This window comes from Ascaphus truei, chromosome 7, assembly GCF_040206685.1.
Source record: "Ascaphus truei isolate aAscTru1 chromosome 7, aAscTru1.hap1, whole genome shotgun sequence".
In the NCBI taxonomy this organism is placed as follows: Eukaryota; Metazoa; Chordata; class Amphibia; order Anura; family Ascaphidae; genus Ascaphus; species Ascaphus truei.
Genome location: NC_134489.1, coordinates 109,489,649 through 109,515,985, shown reverse-complemented (window position 1 = coordinate 109,515,985; position 26,337 = coordinate 109,489,649). Strand labels below are relative to the sequence as shown.

The 26,337-nt window shown below is 51.0% G+C and overlaps 1 protein-coding gene across 1 annotated transcript in view; it reads left to right on the top strand.

Annotated features, from left to right (window-relative positions):
* Positions 1 to 26,337, top strand: part of MYLK (myosin light chain kinase) — a 375,829-nt gene that overhangs the window by 271,823 nt on the left and 77,669 nt on the right. The window contains exons 18-22 of the mRNA XM_075609890.1: positions 4,118 to 4,234; positions 7,922 to 7,996; positions 18,967 to 19,017; positions 19,914 to 20,041; positions 20,688 to 20,841. Coding sequence (XP_075466005.1) covers positions 4,118 to 4,234; positions 7,922 to 7,996; positions 18,967 to 19,017; positions 19,914 to 20,041; positions 20,688 to 20,841 — 525 coding nt within the window. The remainder of the gene's footprint in view (positions 1 to 4,117; positions 4,235 to 7,921; positions 7,997 to 18,966; positions 19,018 to 19,913; positions 20,042 to 20,687; positions 20,842 to 26,337) is intronic.

Here is a 26,337-nt window from a genome sequence, read left to right as displayed (position 1 = left end):
GAATGTTTGCAGCACTTTGCTTTACTATAGAAAAAAAGATTGTGTTTGTGTGTAGCGCTATTCTAGTATTAAGTGATAATAATAAACACGCAAAAACAATAGTATGTGATATCCAAGTGATTGGGGCTGCCAGCTACAAAACTAACCACCCTGAGTTAGTGTCAGGAACAAAAACAGAAAAATAGTGGCGCCCTTGCATCTATAAATAGTGATTAACACACATTAGAATGCAATAATTAAATTATACAATATAAATGAATACAACCGTATGGTGATAATGAAGGCTGAATATATTTCCAAAGTAAGAAGCAGGTAGAACAAGCGCATGAAAACGTCCACATGCACGAGGAATGGCTGCCTCTCCGCTTCAGGTGTCCTGCACGCGTGTTCCTCCGTCTCCTACTCAGACCAGCTGGGTGGCTAGGTGGGAACTCCGTCTGCTTGGGAGTCGCCTAATGCCGTCAGACCTCTCGTACCCGTGGCCCAGGTGCCTCTGTCCGTAATCTGCTCAGACTCTCTCGCGAGATGCTGCTGTTGGTAAGGGCAGATGTCCGTGTTGGCACCTCAGTTCCCACGATGCCACCGCACATCCCATCAATCCACAAGCATCGTGGAACTGAGGTGCCAACACGGACACCTGAAGCGGAGAGGCAGCCATTCCTCGTGCATGTGGACGTTTTCATGCGCTTGTTCTACCTGCTTCTTACTTTGGAAATATATTCAGCCTTCATTATCACCATACGGTTGTATTCATTTATATTGTATAATTTAATTATTGCATTCTAATGTGTGTTAATCACTATTTATAGATGCAAGGGCGCCACTATTTTTTCTGTTTTAGCACTTTGCTTTACAGCCCCAGCAACAGTCCGCACTAATCCAGATTAAATCACATGTTGCCATAAAGCAGCGATCCGACCCTGCGGGAGATCTTCGGCGTACGCGGGGCACAGAAAGGTAGAACTTTGCCGTCCAGTCTGAGTAATGCGCAGAATTTATTTATGGCGTCGTAGTTAAAGAAAGTAGCGTTAGAATATAGTTTTTTCTGTCCTCTGCTGGGCCTGGGTTGGGTGACACTCGTCAATGTAGTCTTATAGTAGTTAATAAGAATGAAAAACCGAGCAACGTTTTGGCAGCAAAAGCCTTCCACCCACACCCATCCCCCCCAGCGGGAGTCTTCCACCCACACCCAGCCCCCCCAGCGGGAGTCTTCCACCCATACCCAGCCCCCCCAGCGGAAGCCTTCCACCCACACCCAGCTCCCGTGGCGGGAGTCTTCCACCCACACCCAGCCCCCCCAGCGGGAGTCTTCCACCCACACCCAGCCCCCCCAGCGGGAGTCTTCCACCCACACCCAGCCCCCCCAGCGGAAGCCTTCCACCCACACCCAGCTCCCCCAGCGGGAGTCTTCCATCCACACCCAGCTCCCCCAGCGGGAGTCTTCCATCCACACCCAGCTCCCCCAGCGGGAGTCTTCCATCCACACCCAGCTCCCGTGGCGGGAGTCTTCCACCCACACCCAGCCCCCCCAGCGGGAGTCTTCCACCCACACCCAGCCCCCCCAGCGGAAGCCTTCCACCCACACCCAGCTCCCCCAGCGGGAGTCTTCCATCCACACCCAGCTCCCCCAGCGGGAGTCTTCCACCCACACCCAGCCCCCCCAGCGGGAGTCTTCCACCCACACCCAGCCCCCCCCAGCGGAAGCCTTCCACCCACAACCAGCTCCCCCAGCGGGAGTCTTCCACCCACACCCAGCCCCCCCAGCGGAAGCCTTCCACCCACACCCAGCTCCCCCAGCGGGAGTCTTCCACCCACACCCAGCTCCCCCAGCGGGAGTCTTCCACCCACACCCAGCTCCCCCAGCGGGAGTCTTCCACCCACACCCAGCTCCCCCAGCGGAAGTCTTCCATCCACACCCAGCTCCCCTAGCGGGAGTCTTCCACCCACACCCAGCCCACCCAGCGGAAGTCTTCCACCCACACCCGGCTCCCCCAGCGGAAGTCTTCCACCCACACCCAGCCCCCCCAGCGGAAGTCTTCCATCCACACCCAGCTCCCCTAGCGGGAGTCTTCCACCCACACCCAGCTCCCCCAGCGGGAGTCTTCCACCCACACCCAGCTCCCCCAGCGGGAGTCTTCCACCCACACCCGGCTCCCCCAGCGGGAGTCTTCCACCCACACCCAGCTCCCCTAGCGGGAGTCTTCCACCCACATCCAGCCCCCCCCCCCCCCAGCGGGAGTCTTCCATCCACACCCAGCTCCCCCAGCGAGAGTCTTCCACCCACACCCAGCTCCCCCAGCGGGAGTCTTCCACCCACACCCAGCTCCCCCAGCAGGAGTCTTCCACCCACACCTAGCCCCCCCAGCAGGAGTCTTCCACCCACACCCAGCCCCCCCAGCGGAAGCCTTCCACCCACACCCAGCCCCCCCAGCGGGAGTCTTCCACCCACACCCAGCTCCCCCAGCGGGAGTCTTCCACCCACACCCAGCCCCCCCAGCGGAAGCCTTCCACCCACACCCAGCCCCCCCAGCGGGAGTCTTCCATCCACACCCAGCTCCCCCAGCGGGAGTCTTCCACCCACACCCAGCCCCCCCAGCGGGAGTCTTCCACCCACACCCAGCCCCCCCAGCGGAAGCCTTCCACCCACACCCAGCTCCCCCAGCGGGAGTCTTCCACCCACACCCAGCTCCCCCAGCGGAAGTCTTCCACCCACACCCAGCTCCCCCAGCGGAAGTCTTCCACCCACACCCAGCCCCCCCAGCGGAAGTCTTCCATCCACACCCAGCTCCCCTAGTGGGAGTCTTCCACCCACACCCAGCCCACCCAGCGGAAGTCTTCCACCCACACCCGGCTCCCCCAGCGGAAGTCTTCCACCCACACCCAGCTCCCCCAGCGGAAGTCTTCCACCCACACCCAGCCCCCCCAGCGGAAGTCTTCCATCCACACCCAGCTCCCCCAGCGGAAGTCTTCCACCCACACCCGGCTCCCCCAGCGGGAGTCTTCCACCCACACCCGGCTCCCCCAGCGGGAGTCTTCCACCCACACTCAGCTCCCCTAGCGGGAGTCTTCCACCCACATCCAGCCCCCCCCCCCCCCAGCGGGAGTCTTCCACCCACACCCAGCTCCCCCAGCGGGAGTCTTCCATCCACACCCAGTCCCCCCAGTGGAAGCCTTCCATCCACACCCAGCCCCCCCAGCAGGAGTCTTCCACCCACACCCAGCCCCCCCAGCGGGAGTCTTCCATCCACACCCAGCCCCCCCAGTGGGAGTCTTCCACCCACACCCAGCCCCCCCAGCGGGAGTCTTCCACCCACACCCAGCCCCCCCAACGGGAGTCTTCCACCCACACCCAGCCCCCCCAATGGGAGTCTTCCACCCACACCCAGCCCCCCCAGCGGGAATCTTCCACCCACACCCAGCCCCCCCAGTGGGAGTCTTCCACCCACACCCAGCCCCCCCAGCAGAAGTCTTCCACCCACACCCTGCCCCCCCAGTGGAAGTCTTCAACCCACACCCAGCCCCCCCAGCGGGAGTCTTCCATCCACACCCAGCTCCCCCAGTGGGAGTCTTCCACCCACACCCAGCCCCCCCAGTGGGAGTCTTCCACCCACACCCAGCCCCCCCAGTGGGAGTCTTCCACCCACACCCAGCCCTCCCAGCGGAAAGTCTACCACCCACACCCAGCCCCCCCAGCGGGAGTCTTCCACCCACACCCAGCCCCCCCAGCGGGAATCTTTCACCCACACCCAGCCCCCCCAGCAGGAGTCTTGAGACGGGTACAGTGTTTTTCTGCGAGGGGTTTCTCCCCACCAGGAGAGAAAAATAATGAATGAATTACAAACGCCTCTGAATGCATCTCGTTATCATATGAGCATATGCTTTTTTATTTGGAATCCACGACTCTCCCTCCCTGTTACCCTTACACCAGGGGTTCCCATGTTCAGCCCTCAGTCGACGACTGAGCCACTGATTGAGCCACCTGTGCTGAAGCAGGGATATCCTGAAAACCTGACCTGTTGGGGGGGAGGGGGAGCTTGGGAACTGGAGTTGATAACCGCCTGCCTTACACCTTGGTTCTTGGACATCTGACCTTCATCCTGATTCTTGTCTTCCTCAGGGTCCCTGTGCTCCCTCACCATTGAGAAAACCTTCCCAGAAGATGAAGGCCGTTACCAGTGTATAGCGGAGAACTCATTCGGCCAAGCTGGCTGCACTTGTAACGTGTTTGTAGAAGGTAAGTGACTGCTCCCAGCCCTTTAACTAACACCCCCCACTGAACGCTGCCCAGATCAGCCCTGGGGCTCCCTGGGGAATACTCTCTATGAAAAGCACACGTGAAACTGAAGCCTGGATACAGAGCGTCCTGCACATGGGCCGCGCGGGGCCTGCTGCAGCTGACTAATCCCCGGCTGCTTCTCGGCTTCTTTAACTGATACGGGACGGTTTGTGTTGAAACAGCTACAGGCATTTGTATCTGTGAACTGCCTCTATTGTTTTGAGCATCAGTAGCAGACACAATGCAAACCTCCGCCCCGCCACCCTAAATATATATATATATTTAATCAAATCATAATAAAAATATTTAATGAGGTTGGAGGGGTTAGATGGGGAACAGGTTGGAGGGGTTAGATGGTGAGGGGTTAGATGGGGAGAGGTTGGAGGGGGTGAGTTTGGAGGGGTTAGATGGGGAGAAGTTAGAGAGGGCGTGGTTGGAGGGGTTAGAGGGTGAGGGGGAGAGGTTGGAGGGGTTAGAGGGGAGAGGTTAGAGAGGGCGTGGATGGAGGGGTTAGAGGGTGAGGGGGAGAGGTTGGAGGGGTTAGAGCGGAACAGGTTGGAGGGGTTAGATGGTGAGGGCTTAGATGGGGAGAGATTGGAGGGGGTGAGTTTGGAGGGGTTAGATGGGGAGAAGTTAGAGAGGGCGTGAATGGAGGGGTTAGAGGGTGAGGGGGAGAGGTTAGATGGGGAGAGGTTGGAGGGGTTAGCGGGGGAAAGGTTAGAGGGGTTAGATTGGGGGGGTTAGAGAGGGCGTGGTTGGAGGGTTGGAGGGTGAGGGGGATCGTTTGCTAGTCGGTTTTTGAGGGGAAGGGCATTCCAGAGGTGTGGGGCAGTCAGTGAGAAAGGTATAAGGCGGGAGAGGGCTTTAGATACAAAGGGGGTAGAGAGAAGACATCCTTGAGCAGAACGCAAAAGTCGGGATGGTGCATAACGAGTAATTAGGGCAGAAGAGTGTAAAGCTTTAAAAGTGAGGAGGAGAATTGAGTGTGAGATGCGGGATTTGATAGGAAGCCAGGAGAGGGATTCAGCAGGGGAGACGCTGAGACAGATTTAGGAAAGAGCTTGCAATGCGTCGTAGGAGCGTATATATATAATAATATATATATATAATATTAATATTATAATATTATACTGTATTATATTATACTATATAATATATTATTTATTATGTTATATTATATATATAATACAGTATATACACTATATAATTTATGTGTGTGCTGCATATCTTATTGCTTGCATAAAATATTTGGTGTATTTTAGTGTTAAAAATGCCTTCAGGAACGGAACCTTTCATTTAAACAGTGTTCCTATGGGAAAACGTGTTTCGCTTTACAACGTTTCGCTTTACAACGCCATTTTGAGTAACGCATTGTGTCGGATAACCGAGGACTGCCTGTATAAATATAGAATAAAGTATCTGTTGTCTAAATTTAGCATAGGTTGAACTTGATGGACGTACGTCTTTTTTCAACCTCATCTACTATGTAACTATGTAACTATATGTAGCAGAGTGATTCTGGCAGCAGCGTTTAGGATAGATTGTAGGGGAGACAGGTGAGAGGCAGAAGGCCGGACAGCAGGAGGTTACAGTAATCAGAGAATGAGGGCTTGTCAGAGTTTTAGCTGTCTAGCAACAAAAGAAAGGGTGTATATTTGTAATATTGCGGAAGAAAAAGCGACAGGTTTTAGAAATGTTTTGAATGTGAGAGGAGAACGTGAGAGAGGAATAGAGTGTGACCCCTAGGCAGCGTGCTTGGGCTACTGGGTGAATGACTGAACTTCTAACAGTAATGTGGAAGGAGGTAGTAGGGCCAGGTTTGGGAGGGAGTATAAGGAGCTCTGTTTTTGCCATGTTAAGTTTAAGTCGGCGAAGGGCCATCCAGGATGATATCGCAGAGAGACATTCAGACACTTTGGTCTGTACAGCAGGTGTAAGGTCAGGGGTAGAAAAGTAAATTTGTGTGTCATCAGCATAGAGGTGATATTTAAATCCAAGGGATGTAATTAGGTCACCTAGAGAGAGTGTGTACAGAGAAAAGAGAAGAGGTCCCAGGACAGAGCCCTGGGGTACCCCCACAGAGAGATCAATAGAGGAGGAGATGTTAGCAGAAGAGACACTGAAAGTACGATGGGAGAGGTAGGATGAGATCCAGGATAGAACTTTGTTCCGAATGCCAAGAGTATGGAGAATGTGAAGGAGAAGAGGGTGGTCCACGGTGTCAAATGCTGCAGACAGGTAAAGTAATATGAGCAGAGTGTAATGACCTCTGTCTTTGGCAGCATGGAGGTCATTACTTATTTTAGTGAGGGCTGTTTCAGTGGAGTGAGCAGTGCAGAAGCCAGACTGTAGAGGGTCTAGGAGAGAATAGGTGTTTGCAAAGTGGACAAGTGAGAGAACACAAGACGTTCAAGGAGTTTAGAGGCAAAAGGGAGACAGGTCGATAGTTAGAAAGACAGGTAGGGTCAAGCTTGCAGGTTTTGAGTAATGGTATAAATGTTGCATGTTTAAAGCAGAATGGAAAGGTTCCAGAGCAGAGGGAGGAGTTAAAAATATGTGTGAGCATAGGGATTATAGTAGGAACAAGAGGTTTTAGGAGATGGGAGGGAATGGGGTCAAGAGGGCAAGTGGTAGAGGGAGAAGAGGAGATCAACAGCGACACATCCTCCTCTGAGACAGCGGAAAAGGAAGGCAGGAGGAGAGTTAGGCAGCGGTGTAGGATGGGAGGAGGGCGCAGAGGGCATGTTCTGATATATGGACTGTTGCAGATTTCCTCTCTTTGCATCAGATAAATCCGACAGGTCTCAGGTGACGTTACCTCCACTCCCAAGAGATTTGCGCCAATTGGAAAAAGCAAGATTACAAACCCAAACTGAGGGTCCGTGGCGCTATCCCTCTTAATGGCGCATATGTGTCAAAGCAAAAGTTGTTCAATTTTGGGGTGAAACAATTGCACCCTTAATGCTCAGCAAGCGACCCCCATTTAAGTCAATAGGAGTTTCCATGTGATCGTACCCCGATCGGAACTATTGCAGTTGAATGAATAGCCCGCTAAAAGAGTTTGGGATTGTTACCATCAGGATATTTGGATCCCTTGATGTCACCGCTCGGGCTCCGACAGAATTCAGCCGGGGTTGGAGTTAGTGTTACACAGTGTGACATAGACGCCTCGCTCGGGTACTGCTGCCAGGCCTCAGGGTGAGGATTAGAGAGGATAGCTTTATCATTCAGTGCGTGCCCAGCTGTCACTTGTACCCACTGCCACCCCTCGCTGGTAATGCTGTGTGTCCCCTCCTTGTTAAACTGTGCAAGGGCTTATTTAAGGGTCATTCTGCAGCTCCGATACTGTGGCCATTATTTCTGTAATGGAGGCGTTCCCACGTCCCCCAACAGGTCAAGTTTTCAGGATATTCCTGCTTCAGCACAGGTGGTGCAGTGTTTGACTGAGCCACTGATTGAGCCACCTGTGCTGAACCAGGCTCTTCAGCTGAACCACTGATTGAGCCACCTGTGCTGAAGCAGGGATATCCTTACATCCGGACGAGGAGTCTTGATGGCTGGGGTTGCTCAGTCCTGCTGTAATGGATATTGTGTAACCACATTGTGTGCAGACTTTATCACTGATATTGTGTCATTATCTTGTAGATACCTCCGGTTCCAAGGGCATAAAGAAAAGTAAGAAGCCACGGAGTAATCCGCCTTCCGCGGCCACAACAGAAAGTAAGCGGAGAACTCGAACCAGCTTCATGCCTGTGCTACAGATCAGGCCACGTCCCAGTGCCACGTTAAAGCCCGGGTCCCACGTAGGCTCAGACTGATTTTGTCTTTTAGTAATTGCCTTTATTGTCCTGTTACCTCCCAGCTCAGGGGCGGGCAACTCCAGTCCTCAAGAGCCACCAACCGGCCAGGTATTCAGGATATCCCTGCTTCAGCACAGGTGGGGAAGTCTTTGACTGAGCCACCTGTGCTGAAGCAGGGATATCCTGAAAACCTGACGGCCCTTGAGGACCGAAGTTGCCCACCCTTGTCCTAGTCCTACCCCACTGTCACATCCTCCAGCACTTTGCAATTCCACGGAAACCTTGATGTGAAATTATTTTTCCAAGGCCCATGCAAATATGGCTGAAACTCCTTAAGACGGGACTGCAATCATTGTGCACGTCGTGGCGCTTTAACAAGCCCGGTATAAGAGCAGCATGGAGTGTGTGTGTGTGTGTGTGTGTGTGTGTGTGTGTGTGTGTGTGTGTGTGTGTGTGTGTGTGTGTGTGTGTGTGTGTGTGTGTGTGTGTGTGTGTGTGTGTGGTGTATGCAGTGGCAGCCAACGTGCAGCTTATAATAATATTAATAATAATAGCATGTTTTGTATAGCGCTGCTAGTTTTACGTAGCGCTTTACAGAGACATTTTGCAGACACTGTCCCTGCCCTGTACAGCTTACAATCTATGTTGTTGGTGGGAGATAAAGTTACTTGCCCAAGGTCACAAGGAGCCGACCCCGGGTTCATTCCCCTGGAGTCAGTGCCAGTCAGTGTCTCACTGAGCCGCTCCTTCTCCCAGGTTCCCCTGCTTCACACTCAGTGCCAGTCAGTGTCTCACTGAGCCGCTCCTTCTCCCAGGTTCCCCTGCTTCACACTCAGTGCCAGTCAGTGTCTTTACTCACTGAGCCGCACCTTCTCCCAGGTCCCCTGCTTCACACTCAGTGCCAGTCAGTGTCTCACTGAGCCGCTCCTTCTCCCAGGCTCCCCTGCTTCACACTCAGTGCCAGTCAGTGTCTCACTGAGCCGCTCCTTCTCCCAGGTTCCCCTGCTTCACACTCAGTGCCAGTCAGTGTCTTTACTCCCTGAGCCGCTCCTTCTCCCAGGTTCCCCTGCTTCACACTCAGTGCCAGTCAGTGTCTTTACTCACTGAGCCGCTCCTTCTCCCAGGCTCCCCTGCATCACACTCAGTGCCAGTCAGTGTCTTTACTCACTGAGCCGCTCCTTCTCCCAGGTTCCCCTGCTTCACACTCAGTGCCAGTCAGTGTCTTTACTCACTGAGCCGCTCCTTCTCCCAGGCTCCCCTGCTTCACACTCAGTGCCAGTCACTGTCTTTACTCACTGAGCCGCTCCTTCTGCCAGGCTCCCCTGCTTCACACTCAGTGCCAGTCAGTGTCTTTACTCACTGAGCCGCTCCTTCTCCCAGGTTCCCCTGCTTCACACTCAGTGCCAGTCAGTGTCTTTACTCACTGAGCCGCTCCTTCTCCCAGGTTCCCCTGCTTCACACTCAGTGCCACTCAGTGTCTTTACTCACTGAGCCGCTCCGTCTCCCAGGTTCCCCTGCTTCACACTCTGTGCCAGTCAGTGTCTCACTGAGCCGCTCCTTCTCCCAGGTTCCCCTGCTTCACACTCAGTGCCAGTCAGTGTCTCACTGAGCCGCTCCTTCTCCCAGGATCCCCTGCTTCACACTCAGTGCCAGTCAGTGTCTTTACTCACTGAGCCGCTCCTTCTCCCAGGTTCCCCTGCGTCACACTCAGTGCCAGTCAGTGTCTTTACTCACTGAGCCGCTCCTTCTCCCAGGTTCCCCTGCGTCACACTCAGTGCCAGTCAGTGTCTTTACTCACTGAGCCGCTCCTTCTACCAGGTTCCCCTGCTTCACACTCAGTGCCAGTCAGTGTCTTTACTCCCTGAGCTGCTCCTTCTCCCAGGTTCCCCTGCTTCACACTCAGTGCCAGTCAGTGTCTCACTGAGCCGCTCCTTCTCCCAGGTTCCCCTGCTTCACACTCAGTGCCAGTCAGTGTCGTTACTCACTGAGCCGCTCCTTCTCCCAGGTTCCCCTGCTTCACACTCAGTGCCAGTCAGTGTCTCACTGAGCCGCTCCTTCTCCCAGGTCCCCCTGCTTCACACTCAGTGCCAGTCAGTGTCTCACTGAGCCGCTCCTTCTCCCAGGTTCCCCTGCTTCACACTCAGTGCCAGTCAGTGTCTCACTGAGCCGCTCCTTCTCCCAGGCTCCCCTGCTTCACACTCGGTGCCAGTCAGTGTCTGTACTCACTGAGCCGCTCCTTCTCCCAGGTTCTCCTGCTTCACACTCAGTGCCAGTCAGTGTCTTTACTCACTGAGCCGCTCCTTCTCCCAGGCTCCCCTGCATCACACTCAGTGCCAGTCAGTGTCTTTACTCACTGAGCCGCTCCTTCTCCCAGGCTCCCCTGCTTCACACTCAGTGCCAGTCACTGTCTTTACTCACTGAGCCGCTCCTTCTCCCAGGCTCCCCTGCTTCACACTCAGTGCCAGTCAGTGTCTCACTGAGCCGCTCCTTCTCCCAGGCTCCCCTGCTTCACACTCAGTGCCAGTCAGTGTCTCACTGAGCCGCTCCATCTCCCAGGCTCCCCTGCTTCACACTCAGTGCCAGTCAGTGTCTTTACTCACTGAGCCGCTCCTTCTCCCAGGTTCCCCTGCTTCACACTCAGTGCCAGTCAGTGTCTTTACTCACTGAGCCGCTCTTTCTCCCAGGTTCCCTGCTTCATACTCAGTGCCAGTCAGTGTCTGTACTCACTGAGCCGCTCCTTCTCCCAGGCTCCCCTGCTTCACACTCAGTGCCAGTCAGTGTCTCACTGAGCCGCTCCTTCTCCCAGGTTCCCCTGCTTCACACTCAGTGCCAGTCAGTGTCTCACTGAGCCGCTCCTTCTCCCAGGTTCCCCTGCTTCACACTCAGTGCCAGTCAGTGTCTCACTGAGCCGCTCCTTCTCCCAGGTTCCCCTGCTTCACACTCAGTGCCAGTCAGTGTCTTTACTCACTGAGCCGCTCCTTCTCCCAGGTTCCCCTGCTTCACACTCGGTGCCAGTCAGTGTCTGTACTCACTGAGCCGCTCCTTCTCCCAGGATCCCCTGCTTCACACTCAGTGCCAGTCAGTGTCTTTACTCACTGAGCCGCTCCTTCTCCCAGGATCCCCTGCTTCACACTCAGTGCCAGTCAGTGTCTGTACTCACTGAGCCGCTCCTTCTCCCAGGATCCCCTGCTTCACACTCAGTGCCAGTCAGTGTCTTTACTCACTGAGCCGCTCCTTCTCCCAGGTTCCCCTGCTTCACACTCAGTGCCAGTCAGTGTCTCACTGAGCCGCTCTTTCTCCCAGGTTCCCCTGCTTCACACTCAGTGCCAGTCAGTGTCTTTACTCACTGAGCCTCTCCTTCTCCCAGGTTCTCCTGCTTCACACTCAGTGCCAGTCAGTGTCTTTACTCACTGAGCCGCTCCTTCTCCCAGGTCCCCTGCTTCACACTCAGTGCCAGTCACTGTCTCACTGAGCCGCTCCTTCTCCCAGGCTCCCCTGCTTCACACTCAGTGCCTGTCAGTGTCTCACTGAGCCGCTCCTTCTCCCAGGCTCCCCTGCTTCACACTCAGTGCCAGTCAGTGTCTCACTGAGCTGCTCCTTCTCCCAGGTTCCCCTGCTTCACACTCGGTGCCAGTCAGTGTCGTTACTCACTGAGCCGCTCCTTCTCCCAGGTTCCCCTGCTTCACACTCAGTGCCAGTCAGTGTCTCACTGAGCCGCTCCTTCTCCCAGGTTCCCCTGCTTCACACTCAGTGCCAGTCAGTGTCTCACTGAGCCGCTCCTTCTCCCAGGCTCCCCTGCTTCACACTCAGTGCCAGTCAGTGTCTGTACTCACTGAGCCGCTCCTTCTCCCAGGTTCCCCTGCTTCACACTCGGTGCCAGTCAGTGTCTTTACTCACTGAGCTGCTCCTTCTCCCAGGCTCCCCTGCTTCACACTCGGTGCCAGTCAGTGTCTGTACTCACTGAGCCGATCCTTCTCCCAGGTTCCCCTGCTTCACACTCAGTGCCAGTCAGTGTCTTTACTCACTGAGCCGCTCCTTCTCCCAGGTTCTCCTGCTTCACACTCAGTGCCAGTCAGTGTCTGTACTCACTGAGCCGCTGCTTCTCCCAGGTTCCCCTGCTTCACACTCAGTGCCAGTCAGTGTCTTTACTCACTGAGCCGCTCCTTCTCCCAGGTCCCCTGCTTCACACTCAGTGCCAGTCAGTGTCTCACTGAGCCGCTCCTTCTCCCAGGTTCCCCTGCTTCACACTCAGTGCCAGTCAGTGTCTCACTGAGCCGCTCCTTCTCCCAGGTTCCCCTGCTTCACACTCAGTGCCAGTCAGTGTCTCACTGAGCCGCTCCTTCTCCCAGGTTCCCCTGCTTCACACTCAGTGCCAGTCAGTGTCTTTACTCACTGAGCCGCTCCTTCTCCCAGGTTCCCCTGCTTCACACTCGGTGCCAGTCAGTGTCTGTACTCACTGAGCCGCTCCTTCTCCCAGGATCCCCTGCTTCACACTCAGTGCCAGTCAGTGTCTTTACTCACTGAGCCGCTCCTTCTCCCAGGATCCCCTGCTTCACACTCAGTGCCAGTCAGTGTCTGTACTCACTGAGCCGCTCCTTCTCCCAGGATCCCCTGCTTCACACTCAGTGCCAGTCAGTGTCTTTACTCACTGAGCCGCTCCTTCTCCCAGGTTCCCCTGCTTCACACTCAGTGCCAGTCAGTGTCTCACTGAGCCGCTCTTTCTCCCAGGTTCCCCTGCTTCACACTCAGTGCCAGTCAGTGTCTTTACTCACTGAGCCTCTCCTTCTCCCAGGTTCTCCTGCTTCACACTCAGTGCCAGTCAGTGTCTTTACTCACTGAGCCGCTCCTTCTCCCAGGTCCCCTGCTTCACACTCAGTGCCAGTCACTGTCTCACTGAGCCGCTCCTTCTCCCAGGCTCCCCTGCTTCACACTCAGTGCCTGTCAGTGTCTCACTGAGCCGCTCCTTCTCCCAGGCTCCCCTGCTTCACACTCAGTGCCAGTCAGTGTCTCACTGAGCTGCTCCTTCTCCCAGGTTCCCCTGCTTCACACTCGGTGCCAGTCAGTGTCGTTACTCACTGAGCCGCTCCTTCTCCCAGGTTCCCCTGCTTCACACTCAGTGCCAGTCAGTGTCTCACTGAGCCGCTCCTTCTCCCAGGTTCCCCTGCTTCACACTCAGTGCCAGTCAGTGTCTCACTGAGCCGCTCCTTCTCCCAGGCTCCCCTGCTTCACACTCAGTGCCAGTCAGTGTCTGTACTCACTGAGCCGCTCCTTCTCCCAGGTTCCCCTGCTTCACACTCGGTGCCAGTCAGTGTCTTTACTCACTGAGCTGCTCCTTCTCCCAGGCTCCCCTGCTTCACACTCGGTGCCAGTCAGTGTCTGTACTCACTGAGCCGATCCTTCTCCCAGGTTCCCCTGCTTCACACTCAGTGCCAGTCAGTGTCTTTACTCACTGAGCCGCTCCTTCTCCCAGGTTCTCCTGCTTCACACTCAGTGCCAGTCAGTGTCTGTACTCACTGAGCCGCTGCTTCTCCCAGGTTCCCCTGCTTCACACTCAGTGCCAGTCAGTGTCTTTACTCACTGAGCCGCTCCTTCTCCCAGGTCCCCTGCTTCACACTCAGTGCCAGTCAGTGTCTCACTGAGCCTCTCCTTCTCCCAGGTTCCCCTGCTTCACACTCTGTGCCAGTCAGTGTCTCACTGAGCCGCTCCCTCTCCCAGGTCCCCCTGCTTCACACTCAGTGCCAGTCAGTGTCTTTACTCACTGAGCCGCTCCTACTCCCAGGTTCTCCTGCTTCACACTCAGTGCCAGTCAGTGTCTGTACTCACTGAGCCGCTGCTTCTCCCAGGTTCCCCTGCTTCACACTCAGTGCCAGTCAGTGTCTCACTGAGCCTCTCCTTCTCCCAGGTTCCCCTGCTTCACACTCAGTGCCAGTCAGTGTCTCACTGAGCCGCTCCCTCTCCCAGGTCCCCCTGCTTCACACTCATTGCCAGTCAGTGTCTGTACTCACTGAGCCGCTCCTTCTCCCAGGTTCCCCTGCTTCACACTCAGTGCCAGTCAGTGTCTTTACTCACTGAGCCGCTCCTTCTCCCAGGTTCCCCTGCTTCACACTCAGTGCCAGTCAGTGTCTCACTGAGCCGCTCCTTCTCCCAGGTTCCCCTGCGTCACACTCAGTGCCAGTCAGTGTCTGTACTCACTGAGCCGCTCCTTCTCCCAGGTTCCCCTGCTTCACACTCAGTGCCAGTCAGTGTCTTTACTCACTGAGCCGCTCCTTCTCCCAGGTTCCCCTGCTTCACACTCAGTGCCAGTCAGTGTCTCACTGAGCCGCTCCCTCTCCCAGGTCCCCCTGCTTCACACTCATTGCCAGTCAGTGTCTGTACTCACTGAGCCGCTCCTTCTCCCAGGTTCCCCTGCTTCACACTCAGTGCCAGTCAGTGTCTTTACTCACTGAGCCGCTCCTTCTCCCAGGTCCCCCTGCTTCACACTCGGTGCCAGTCAGTGTCTCACTGAGCCGCTCCTTCTCCCAGGTTCCCCTGCTTCACACTCAGTGCCAGTCAGTGTCTCACTGAGCTATGAAACATGTCTTGTGAGACAGTCCCTGCATGGGGTGACGTGCTGTACGATGAGCCTGTAATGCACATGCCTGCTATCTTCGCTATCTTCTCTTTAGCGCTGGATATGGTTTCCATGTGTGTCCCTAACCTTCTCGTCCGTTGGGTCATGTGAACTGAAACATCCTGTGTGGGAGTGAAGGCGTTGCTGGCACGGCCGCCGGGGTTAACCTCTTCACCGCCGCACTGTATGGCATTGCTGCATAGATTGCTCTGCGATATGTTGTATCTGTGCAAAGTAATGTTTCATGGTCACTCAGCGTGGCCTGTGAGGCCGGAGCGTATTCTGAGACAGGGCAGATAGTCACGTCTCTGCCAGCCCTGAACATTATCCCACACTGACAGGACACTGAATGGGCCACAGTTTTACCACCATAATTTACCACTATTCTCTGCACTATGGAAAATCTTTGGCTTGATAATTGTGTATTGTTTTGTGACTCAATAAACAAAGTCTTCTGAAATAGTTTGAAGAGAACCTGATGCCCCCTGAGAATAAATCTCGTGCTACTGGAGAGAACCTGATGCCCCCTGAGAATAAATCTCGTGCTACTGGAGAGAATCCTTCTCTTAGAATGGAAACCGCCGTTTGCACGGAGCGTTCGTCGCCTCTGTGACAGTTGTGTATATAACGTCAGCCGGGACAGTGAGCAGAGCAAACACACTTAGGATCGAGGATTTTTAACATCACTCTGGTTGCCTTGTGATGTGCCAGGGGTGCTAAAGACGCACGTTTCAATATAAATGGATTTATTAGTAGCAGATGAGGAAGACGAGGCTGCCTTGTGTCCCAGCCCATGGTACCGCCGGCAAAGAAACGTCTTCTAATCATTGCAAGCACTTCACTAATTCCCAAACTAGGTGACAATTCATTGCAGGTTGTGATGCCTTTTAATGGACCAACATGAGATTTCTTAATGATATTGTGCAGAGCTGTCCGAGCCTTGCTGTGTATACCTGAAGAAGAGACCCGCGAGGTTAGGAAAGCTCTGGGTGCACTATCATTTCTACAACTGAATGCTCCCTGTTGCACAAATCAAATACGAGGCTCGTGTATCAAGACACGAGTACATCGGTATTAGGTATTATTACACCTTTTCTATTTGGACTAACAATTGATATTATAAGACAAGCTTTCGAGAGCTCTCTCTTCCTCAGGTCAACAATACTGATTTACAAAGATTGCACGAGTACAACACAAATGTAAACCCCCCTTTTCCGCCCCCCCCCCCCCCGATAATCTAAGACAGGAGAAGTCCCCGGGCTTCCCGATGGTCCCATAACATGGACATGGAGATCTTGTAGGATAATAGGTGCCAGGTTTTAGGGATACCCCACATTTCCTCTTACAGGGGTGTCAGGAGCACAGGAAATGGGCTTTCCAAAGAGAGATGGGAGCAGCATGCTCACTGTACACAGATGGCAGGAAGATGACCCCTCTGGGAGAAAAATGGTTGAGTTCTATTTACTGCAATGGGGCTGTGGTAGAGTTGGAAATCTTAGCACCGTTTAGCCATTATGGGCCATTATTTTATTTTTGCTAAATTCCCCAGAAAAGAGTGAGTACAGCGCTGAGCACATTGCACACTCCCAAATATCCCTCAGCAAAATGTTACAGGCGAGAAATGTCACAGGGGCGGCCAACTCCAGTCCCCTAGGGCCACCAACAGGTCAGGTTTTCAGGATATCTCTGCTTCAGCCCAGGTGGCTCAATCAGTGTCTTAGTTGAAGCCACCTGTGCTGAAGCTGAGCCACAGATTGAGCCACTTGTGCTGACGCAGGAATATCCTGAAAACCTGACCTGTTGGTGGTCCTTGAGGACTGGAGTTGCTCACCCCCGGCCTATCCTCTATTTAACTGCGGAGTTATATGAGCAGCAGCACGCGGCTCTGTATGTTACAGAAAGGGTTCTCTCCCGGGCCATGATCTGCCCTCCTCCTCCTCCGCTTCTCTCCTCTCTGGCCCAGTGTTGATTATACCCCATTAAAGGGGCGAGCCCCTCTGTGGGCCAGTGGCCGTGATGAGTTTAGGAGTGTAATACAGGTGGCCGACACCACTGCAACACCAGGCAACTTCGAAGAGTTTTTACCGTCTTTACCTAATGGCTTCTGTAACAAGACTGTGTATTCTCCTGTATATTCAGGCCATCTGTTTATCCTTTTGATATTTTGTGTGGACAAATTCTGATGCGATCGCTAGCCAAAGAGATAAAAGGAAGTAACAACAGATAATGACCCACTCGAAGAAAATGTAAACACACACACACACACACACACAACCACACACACACACACACACACACACACACACACACACACACACACACACACACACACACACACACACACACACACACACACGTGTGTGTGTATATATATATATATACATACTGTATGTACCAAAGCAAATACATGTAAATAATGTGTTGGTGTAACAGACTAATGTAGAAAGAATCCATCTCCATCAAAGTTACAATGTTCGTACCGTGTGAAAAAGAAATGTTTTGCTTTCCTCCGGTCCCCGGACTTCCTGCTCATTCGTTACTTATGTTTATCTGTGCGAATAACGATGGTTTCGGAATTACTTTACTGCACAGATAAAAGGAGAGAAATGACCCGTGGATTTGACACAAAGCGCTCGATTACAAAGAGACGATTGAAAACGAGTGTAAAAGCGACAAAGCTTTTATTTGCCATATAAACAGGCACAATTAGGCTAGTAAAGATGTCACTTCATTTAGTTCACTGGAACTGACCCACAAATATCACACGGGAGCTTATCTCTCATTGCTGAGGGACCACTACAGGAAACGGAAATATTTCTATGCAATAGGGTCTCCAGCCTTTCAGATCCAGAACCACTTTTGGGAAGAAGCCTGTTCCGTGGCTGCACTCATTCTTATTGAGCTCTCACGTGTGGCTGGAACACTAAAGCACCAATTAATTCAGTGCTGCTCACTTTGTATATAGTAACATTTCCGAGCCCCTCCTCCATTCTCCCATTCCTCTTTCTTCCCAGTTTATCTCTCACCCCTCGGTGCCTTCTTCATTGTCCATTTAGTGCCCACCCCCTAATGCCAACCCCTCTTACATTCCCCTCCCCACTGCCCACCCCCTAATGCCAACCCCTCTTACATTCCCCTCCCCCGTGCCCACCCCCTAATGCCAACCCCTCTTACATTTCCCTCCCCCGTGCCCACCCCCTAATGCCAACTCCTCTTACATTCTCTCCCCCGTGCCCACCCCCTAATGCCAACTCCTCTTACATCCCCCTCCCCAGTGCCCATTGTGACTTCTCGTGCCCCTCTTAGCCCAGTCTCCCGCACTCTGCTTTCCCCTCTGTAATGTACATTGATTTATTTATATAATGTTTTACCAGGACGTAATACATTCAGTTACCTCTCATTTTCCAGTATGTCCTGGGCACAGAGTTATGATGACAATACATCGATGATCCAGACATACACACCTGACCTCACCCACGCCTCCCTGCCATCTCTTCCCCTGTAAATTGTGCTAACCCTCTCATTTTAATACAGACTAACCTTAAAACTCACCCCACAAAGCAAGCCTCCCAATAGTCTGCACTGATGCTTACTGCCCCACACTCAGTCACTCCTACCACCCACTGTGACCAAGCTCTGCCATCTACAGCACTGCCTTACCTGCTGTCTCTGTAAGTTCCCCATCAAACCTCTTAGATTGTAAGCTCTTGGGGGCAGGGATTTCCTTTCCTATTGCCCGATTTTGCTGCAGTTATTGTATTATTATAATTCCCGGTACTGTATTCTTTGTAAAGCGCTGAGTACACTTTTGGTGCTATATAAATAAAGACATACATACATACATACATACATACATACATACATACATACATACATACATATATACATACATCTCCTTCCTGCCCTTAATTCAATGTAATATGAGTTGCATGAATTGTAAACTATTATCTATACATGTGTGCCTCTGCTGTGTAACATCTTTATATTATCCATATTCGTAGAATATTTTTGTTATGTAACCATTGTTATTTATTATATACAATTAATAAAAATATAAGTACAAGGAATAATTATTCAGCGTTGTAAAGAAGCAGAGCCTTAAATCGCATACAAATCATTGCAATGTATTGAGCGGCGGGATAATGTGGCCGCTTTATATTCTGGGATGTAAAAACCAGGGGAAGTTTCTTTTGGAACATTCCTGGAGCAGAATTGACGTACCTCCTCTCCGCTAATCCTTTAATTGTGTCTGTAATAAATTGTTCCCCCTTACCTTGCAGATGAAGCCACCATCAAAAAGAAGCCGGCACCGAAGACCCCACCCAAAGCAGGTAACGGAATTGTCTGCGGTTTTCCTGCCTGCAGCTGCTCTCTTCAATGTCCCTTTGTGCTCCGAATTCTCCGTGATTTGCGGTTTCTCACAATAGTTACAACTCCACTAACTCGCTCCAAAAAAATATCTTTGACAAATTGCTCTGTTCTTTTCATCCTGACCACATATTTGTTTTGTATAATTCTCCGGTAGTTTCCTGTTTTATCAAATTGCTGATACCAAACATTTCCGAAGGTCCGTTATTATTACCGTTATTATTACCGTTATTATTATTATTATTATGTGTATGCTGGTTTACATCCCAATTCTGATTACTGTGACTGTAACAACAACGGCTCAATTCTTTTTTTTTTTTTATCTTTGGTGATCCTCTAAACAGCCTCTAGGGCAGGACTGGCCAACTCCTGTCCTCAAGGGCCACCAACAGGTCAGGTTTATAGGATTTCCCTGCTTCAGCACAGGTGGCTCAATCAGTGGCTCAGTCAACGACCTGTTGGTGGCCCTTGAGAACTCGGGTTGCCCACCCTTACCCCAGGACATCTAATTCTTGGGCTTTTATTTGCACAATTGTTCTACAGCGACACTAAATTGTGTGAGTGGAAACATCACAGAGCCGGCCATCTTTAATGTGACCCACGGAATCTGCAGATAAGGTGCCCTCTAGTCCACCCCTTCTGTAGAAGGTAAAGCAGTGACATCCCATTACCAGCTTCCTCTGCGTGTTCCTTTGTCTCCCTGGGACTCGGGCACTAAAAACGAGTGTGAGCTCTTGGGCCATGGCAATCTGTGGACTTTAAAAAGAGAACAAATGATTGCAGTGCGATGCTACTAAATGGTACTGAGTATCAATCCCTTGTCCCCCTCCTGGTCTCTTCCCTTCTCTCCCGCATGCAGCCTCCCCACCTCAGATCCTACAATTCCCGGATGACATGAAGGTCCGGGCCGGAGAGTCGGTGGTACTTCTCTGTAAGGTGGCCGGGACTCAGCCCATTACATGCATGTGGATGAAATTTAGGAAGCAGGTAATTCGCCAGCCAACCAGTTAGAAAATCGTGTGATTTTACCGTTAAACGGATGCCACAGAAGACACGTAATATTCACCTCTGTTCTATTGGACATTCTCCGCAGTTCCTAGACCTCCCGGTTACTGGTGGAACATCGTATCACTTCTCACATTATCCAAGATAAAGCTCTCAAACCCCAGGGAACACATTTCATACATCATACATGTAACACAGGAGAGGTGTGTGCTGCCCCAAAAACCGCATGTCAGCCTCTGTGTTACTTCCAGTGTGTCATATGACAAATTCAAAATGTCCTCACCTTGGTCACACGGACAACATTTAAGATATCATAAACATTTTATTTTAAACTTCATTTCGGATAGCTTGTACTGTACAGTATACACCGTTTAACATTTTGGGGAAGTTTTCCTGTCTTTAAGGATTAATTCATGTTAAATATTTAAACATATTTGAATGTCCCTCTTTCCTGCTACCTGACGGTTGGGACCTGATTGTGAAGCTATCTGTATTGTAAAATAGATACGATGGCGGTTATTCATCAAGTGGCAAGATGGGGTTGGTCTGGACACTTGCATGGAAATACCCGTTTAAGTCGCGGCGTTGCCGTTTCATGAGTAACCCCCAATGCTGCGTCTCTTGACAGATAAAGGAAAACGAGTTCATCAAGGTGGAGAACACAGAGGACACGAGTAAGCTGACCATCTCCTCGGCCCGGCAGGAGCACTGCGGGTGTTACACCATGGTGGTGGAAAGCAAACATGGCAGCAAGCAAGCTCAGGTCAACCTTACAGTATTTGGTAAGTGCGAGATACATTGTATCCTCAATGAAATGCATCGCGGCCACTATGGTATACTAGTGGCAGAACCAGCCACCGGTGGGAGGGAGTGTGCCGGAGCAACGTTCAAACGCGTGGAGGATGGGCCCCTAAATTATTATTACAGTGGAAGAGGGGTCCCTGTCACGGATAACATATAACCTGCGTTTCAGGGTCTCTCAGGTAGTCACCTCTGGGTTGAAACTAGTCCATTTCTAGTTCTTTAGTGTGTAACCTTCACAGGGGAGGAAGGGAAATTGCCATTATCTGTGTGACCTCCCTAATTTCCCAGAGTCTGCATTACCCACCTGTAATTGAGCGATTGTAACATGGATCTTGTGGTCGCCTGTCTCTGCTGAGACGGTAAATGGCTTGAGATCAGCTGCCTCATTTCTGGAGGAATTTGCTAGACGTTAAAGAACGTTATGGCAGATAAAAACAAGGTGATTAAAACCCTTCCACCGTCGTTAACAGTAAATACAAATCCCACTTGTGTTGCATCTGCCTATCTCAGACAAGTCTGCACCCCTCTCTCCCATTATCGCTTAGCAAAAAATGCTGCCGCTGCAGCCAGGGCTTCTGGGTAATGACATGCAAATGAGCGCAGTGTGTCACTCAGTCTCGCACGGATGAGACCCGAAAGGTGGAAACTGTTGTCTGCCAGTAGGTTACTGGCTCTGCACTTTATCCCAGGCTGTGCTGAAAAGCTGTGCATTGCGGCAGGCAGACTGTAAGCTTAGAGGGTCCCATGTTAAAATGAATAGAAGTAAACAGTGCTCATTTGCATGTCATTTCCCAGAATCCTTGGAGGAATTTGCAAAGCGTTTATCTTGGATAATATTAAAGCCCCATAAGGGATTCCCTAAAATCTCCTATTTAACTTGTAATGTCAGTGTATATAGGGGGAATTCCCAGAGCGTTGCAGACGGGATCAGCTTTGCTCTGTTAGCTATTTATAAAGTAATGTCTGTATTACAATCCGCTTCCCGAACGTGTCGCGGGTTTATTTCAGGAAACAATCTCTAACAACGTGCATTTAATTAAATTAACTGAACTGAGCAGAGGGGTTTTGAGGAACATGAAAAAACTCTTGGAATTTCTCAAAGTTAAAGTGCTTATGATAAAAATAGCTGTTTTTAATTTTTTTTCACTCCTTATACGGTGACTTCTTTTTTTGTTGCTTTCAGGAAATAAGAAACAATTTAACAGATCTTTTTTTTTTTCTTGACTTGTTTAAAAATGTATCTTTCAATCTAAAGCTTAACCAAACTAACAGAATGTTCTCAACCCAAACAATATACAGTGCTCTCACCCAGGGGCGCCAACAGCTATCCTGGGGCCCAGGACTAGAGTTTTCACTGCCCCCCTCCCCCCCACATGTCAGTGGTCTTGCAAGCCCCCCCTTTGTACACCTTCTCGCTCTCCTCTATTCCCCCCTCTCACCATGTATTTTTCTCCCCATCTGTGTCTCAGTCTTCCCCCCCCCCCCCCTTCCTCAATCACACCACCCCCTCTCCCACCCCCTCACCTCCCTCCCCCCACCTCCCCGGTCCCCCATCCCCCTCTCCCACTCCCCCACCTCCCCCCTCTCCCACTCCCCCACCTCCCCCCTCTCCCATATCTCCCCACTCTCCCACTCCCATATCTCCCCCCTCTCCCACGCCCTCACCTCCCCCCTCTCCCACGCCCTCACCTCCCTCCACTCCCACTCCCTCACCTCCCCCTCTCTCTCACCTCCCCCCTCTCCCACCCCCTCACCTTGCCCCTCTCCCACTCCCTCACCTCCCCCATCTCCCACACCTCCCCTCCTCCCCCCTCTACCACTCCCCACTTCCCCCCTCTCCCACTCCCCCCCTCACCCCACTCCCACACCTCCCCCCTCTCCCACTCCCACCTCCCCCTTCCCTCATCTCTCCCCTCTTCCACTCCCTCACCTCCCCCCTCTCCCAATCCCGCACCTCCCCCTGTCCCACTCCCACCTCCCACTTCCTCCACCTCACTCCTCACTCACTCTTTCACCTCCCCTCACTCTCCTCTCACTCTACCCCTCTCTGCTATCACTCTATGACTTCCTACTCCCTCAATCCCCCCCTCCTCACACTCATTCCCCCCTCCTCCCCTGGCCACACACACACACAATGGCCACACGCAAAATCCCCCCCCCCCCCCATGATACACATAATAATAATACCCCCCCACAATACACACACAATACTCCCCCCCTCCCCCCACAGTGCATGCATCTGAACATGTGCATAGGAGGGCATTCTAATACCAACCTTCCCTGTGGCAGGTAAGTGTGTGAGTTTGCATTGTGTTCATTGCAGATTGAATACAGTGTCAGATTAGTGGTCACATACCGTGTCAGATTAGTGGTCACATACCGTGTCAGATTAGTGGTCACATACCGTGTAAACGCGCGGGTTAAATAGAAGCAGACCGTGTTAACGCGACACATCCCTTTGCAATATTAACTGGCTATATTGTTTTGTCGAGCCAGTCACCACAGAAAAGCGTGAGTGCAGGATCTAGGCGGGGGGGGGGCGCTAGCGGGGGCCGGGAATTACTTAGTAACATTCCTCAGTTACCAGTGTCCTTTAAAACATCACAAACATGAGTATACTACATAAACAAATACATAAAGTGGGTGTGCACGTACGATGAGAGCAGAAACCTCGTTGGCCGTGTCTTCCTGTCCGAGTGATGGCCCCAGGTGCCATGCGATGGGAATTCATTGCCTCACTGTGTGTGATTACTGGGGGTCTCTGGTGGGTCTCTAGGATGTGTGGGGGTCTCACTCATTGGCAGGCCTAGTCTCTCCCACTCTCTCTCTCTCTGTATTATTGGCCTATTAGGCCCCAGTGGAGTGTCCCACTTTGAAGCCAACCACTACAAAGGCATTTTATATCTAGAACAGGGGCGGGCAACTCCCGTCCTCAAGGACCACCAACAGGTCAGGTTTTCAGGATATCAAAGACTGAGCCACTGATTGAGCCGCCTGTGCCGAAGCAGGGGTATCCTGAAAACCTGACCTGCTGCTGTCCCTTGAGAACTAGAATTGCCCACTGCTGACCTAGAACTATATAAGGCCTCGTGTCCTGTCCTGGCCTTTTGTTTAATCCAGTTTTGTAAATTAGCATAATTTTGCAATAAACATTTTTTTTTATGATCCTTAAAAAGAATTGAGTCTCTGGCGTGTGTTTTGTAACATTTGGATAAAAGCTGCAGCTGCTTGGCTAAACACAGCTTGGTATGAGATGTTATTAACTAATGCCTTGCTGAAGGGTTAAGGATGAAGCAGTGTTACAGAACTACATGAAGGACAGCGATACACGTAAAACATACACGGTGAATCAGATACAATATCACAGGATACATGCGGCAATATCACAGGATACATGTAACAGTATCACCGGATACAAGTAACAATATCACCGGATACAAGTAACAATATCACCGGATACATGTAACAATATCACCGGATACATGTAAAAATATCACAGGATACATGTAACAATATCACCGGATACATGTAACATTATCACCGGATACATGTAACAGTATCACCGGATACATGTAACAATATCACCGGATACATGTAACAGTATCACCGGATACATGTAACAATATCACCGGATACATGTAACAGTATCACAGGATACATGTAACAGTATCACAGGATACATGTAACAATATCACAGGATACATGTAACAGTATCACAGGATACATGTAACAATATCACCGGATACATGTAACAATATCACCGGATACATGTAACAGTATCACAGGATACATGTAACAGTATCACAGGATACATGTAACAATATCACAGGATACATGTAACAGTATCACAGGATACATGTAACAGTATCACAGGATACATGTAACAATATCACCGGATACGTGTAACAGTATCACCGGATACATGTAACAATATCACCGGATACATGTAACAGTATCACCGGATACATGTAACAGTATCACCGGATACATGTAACAATATCACCGGATACGTGTAACAATATCACCGGATACATGTAACAATATCACCGGATACATGTAACAGTATCACCGGATACATGTAACAGTATCACCGGATACATGTAACAATATCACCGGATACGTGTAACAATATCACCGGATACATGTAACAATATCACCGGATACATGTAACAGTATCACAGGATACAGGTAACAATATCACAGGATACATGTAACAGTATCACAGGATACATGTAACAATATCACCGGATACATGTAACAATATCACCGGATACATGTAACAGTATCACAGGATACATGTAACAGTATCACAGGATACATGTAACAATATCACCGGATACATGTAACAATATCACCGGATACATGTAACAGTATCACAGGATACATGTAACAGTATCACAGGATACATGTAACAATATCACAGGATACATGTAACAGTATCACAGGATACATGTAACAGTATCACAGGATACATGTAACAATATCACCGGATACGTGTAACAGTATCACCGGATACATGTAACAATATCACCGGATACATGTAACAGTATCACCGGATACATGTAACAGTATCACCGGATACATGTAACAATATCACCGGATACGTGTAACAATATCACCGGATACATGTAACAATATCACCGGATACATGTAACAGTATCACCGGATACATGTAACAGTATCACCGGATACATGTAACAATATCACCGGATACGTGTAACAATATCACCGGATACATGTAACAATATCACCGGATACATGTAACAGTATCACAGGATACATGTAACAGTATCACCGGATACGTGTAACAGTATCACCGGATACGTGTAACAATATCACCGGATACATGTAACAGTATCACCGGATACATGTAACAATATCACCGGATACATGTAACAGTATCACCGGATACATGTAACAGTATCACCGGATACGTGTAACAGTATCACAGGATACATGTAACAATATCACAGGATACATGTAACAATATCACCGGATACATGTAACAGTATCACCGGATACATGTAACAGTATCACCGGATACATGTAACAGTATCACCGGATACATGTAACAGTATCACCGGATACGTGTAACAATATCACCGGATACATGTAACAATATCACCGGATACATGTAACAGTATCACCGGATACATGTAACAGTATCACCGGATACATGTAACAATATCACCGGATACATGTAACAGTATCACCGGATACGTGTAACAATATCACCGGATACGTGTAACAATATCACCGGATACATGTAACAGTATCACCGGATACATGTAACAGTATCACCGGATACATGTAACAATATCACCGGATACATGTAACAGTATCACCGGATACGTGTAACAATATCACCGGATACATGTAACAATATCACCGGATACATGTAACAATATCACCGGATACGTGTAACAGTATCACCGGATACATGTAACAATATCACCGGATACGTGTAACAATAT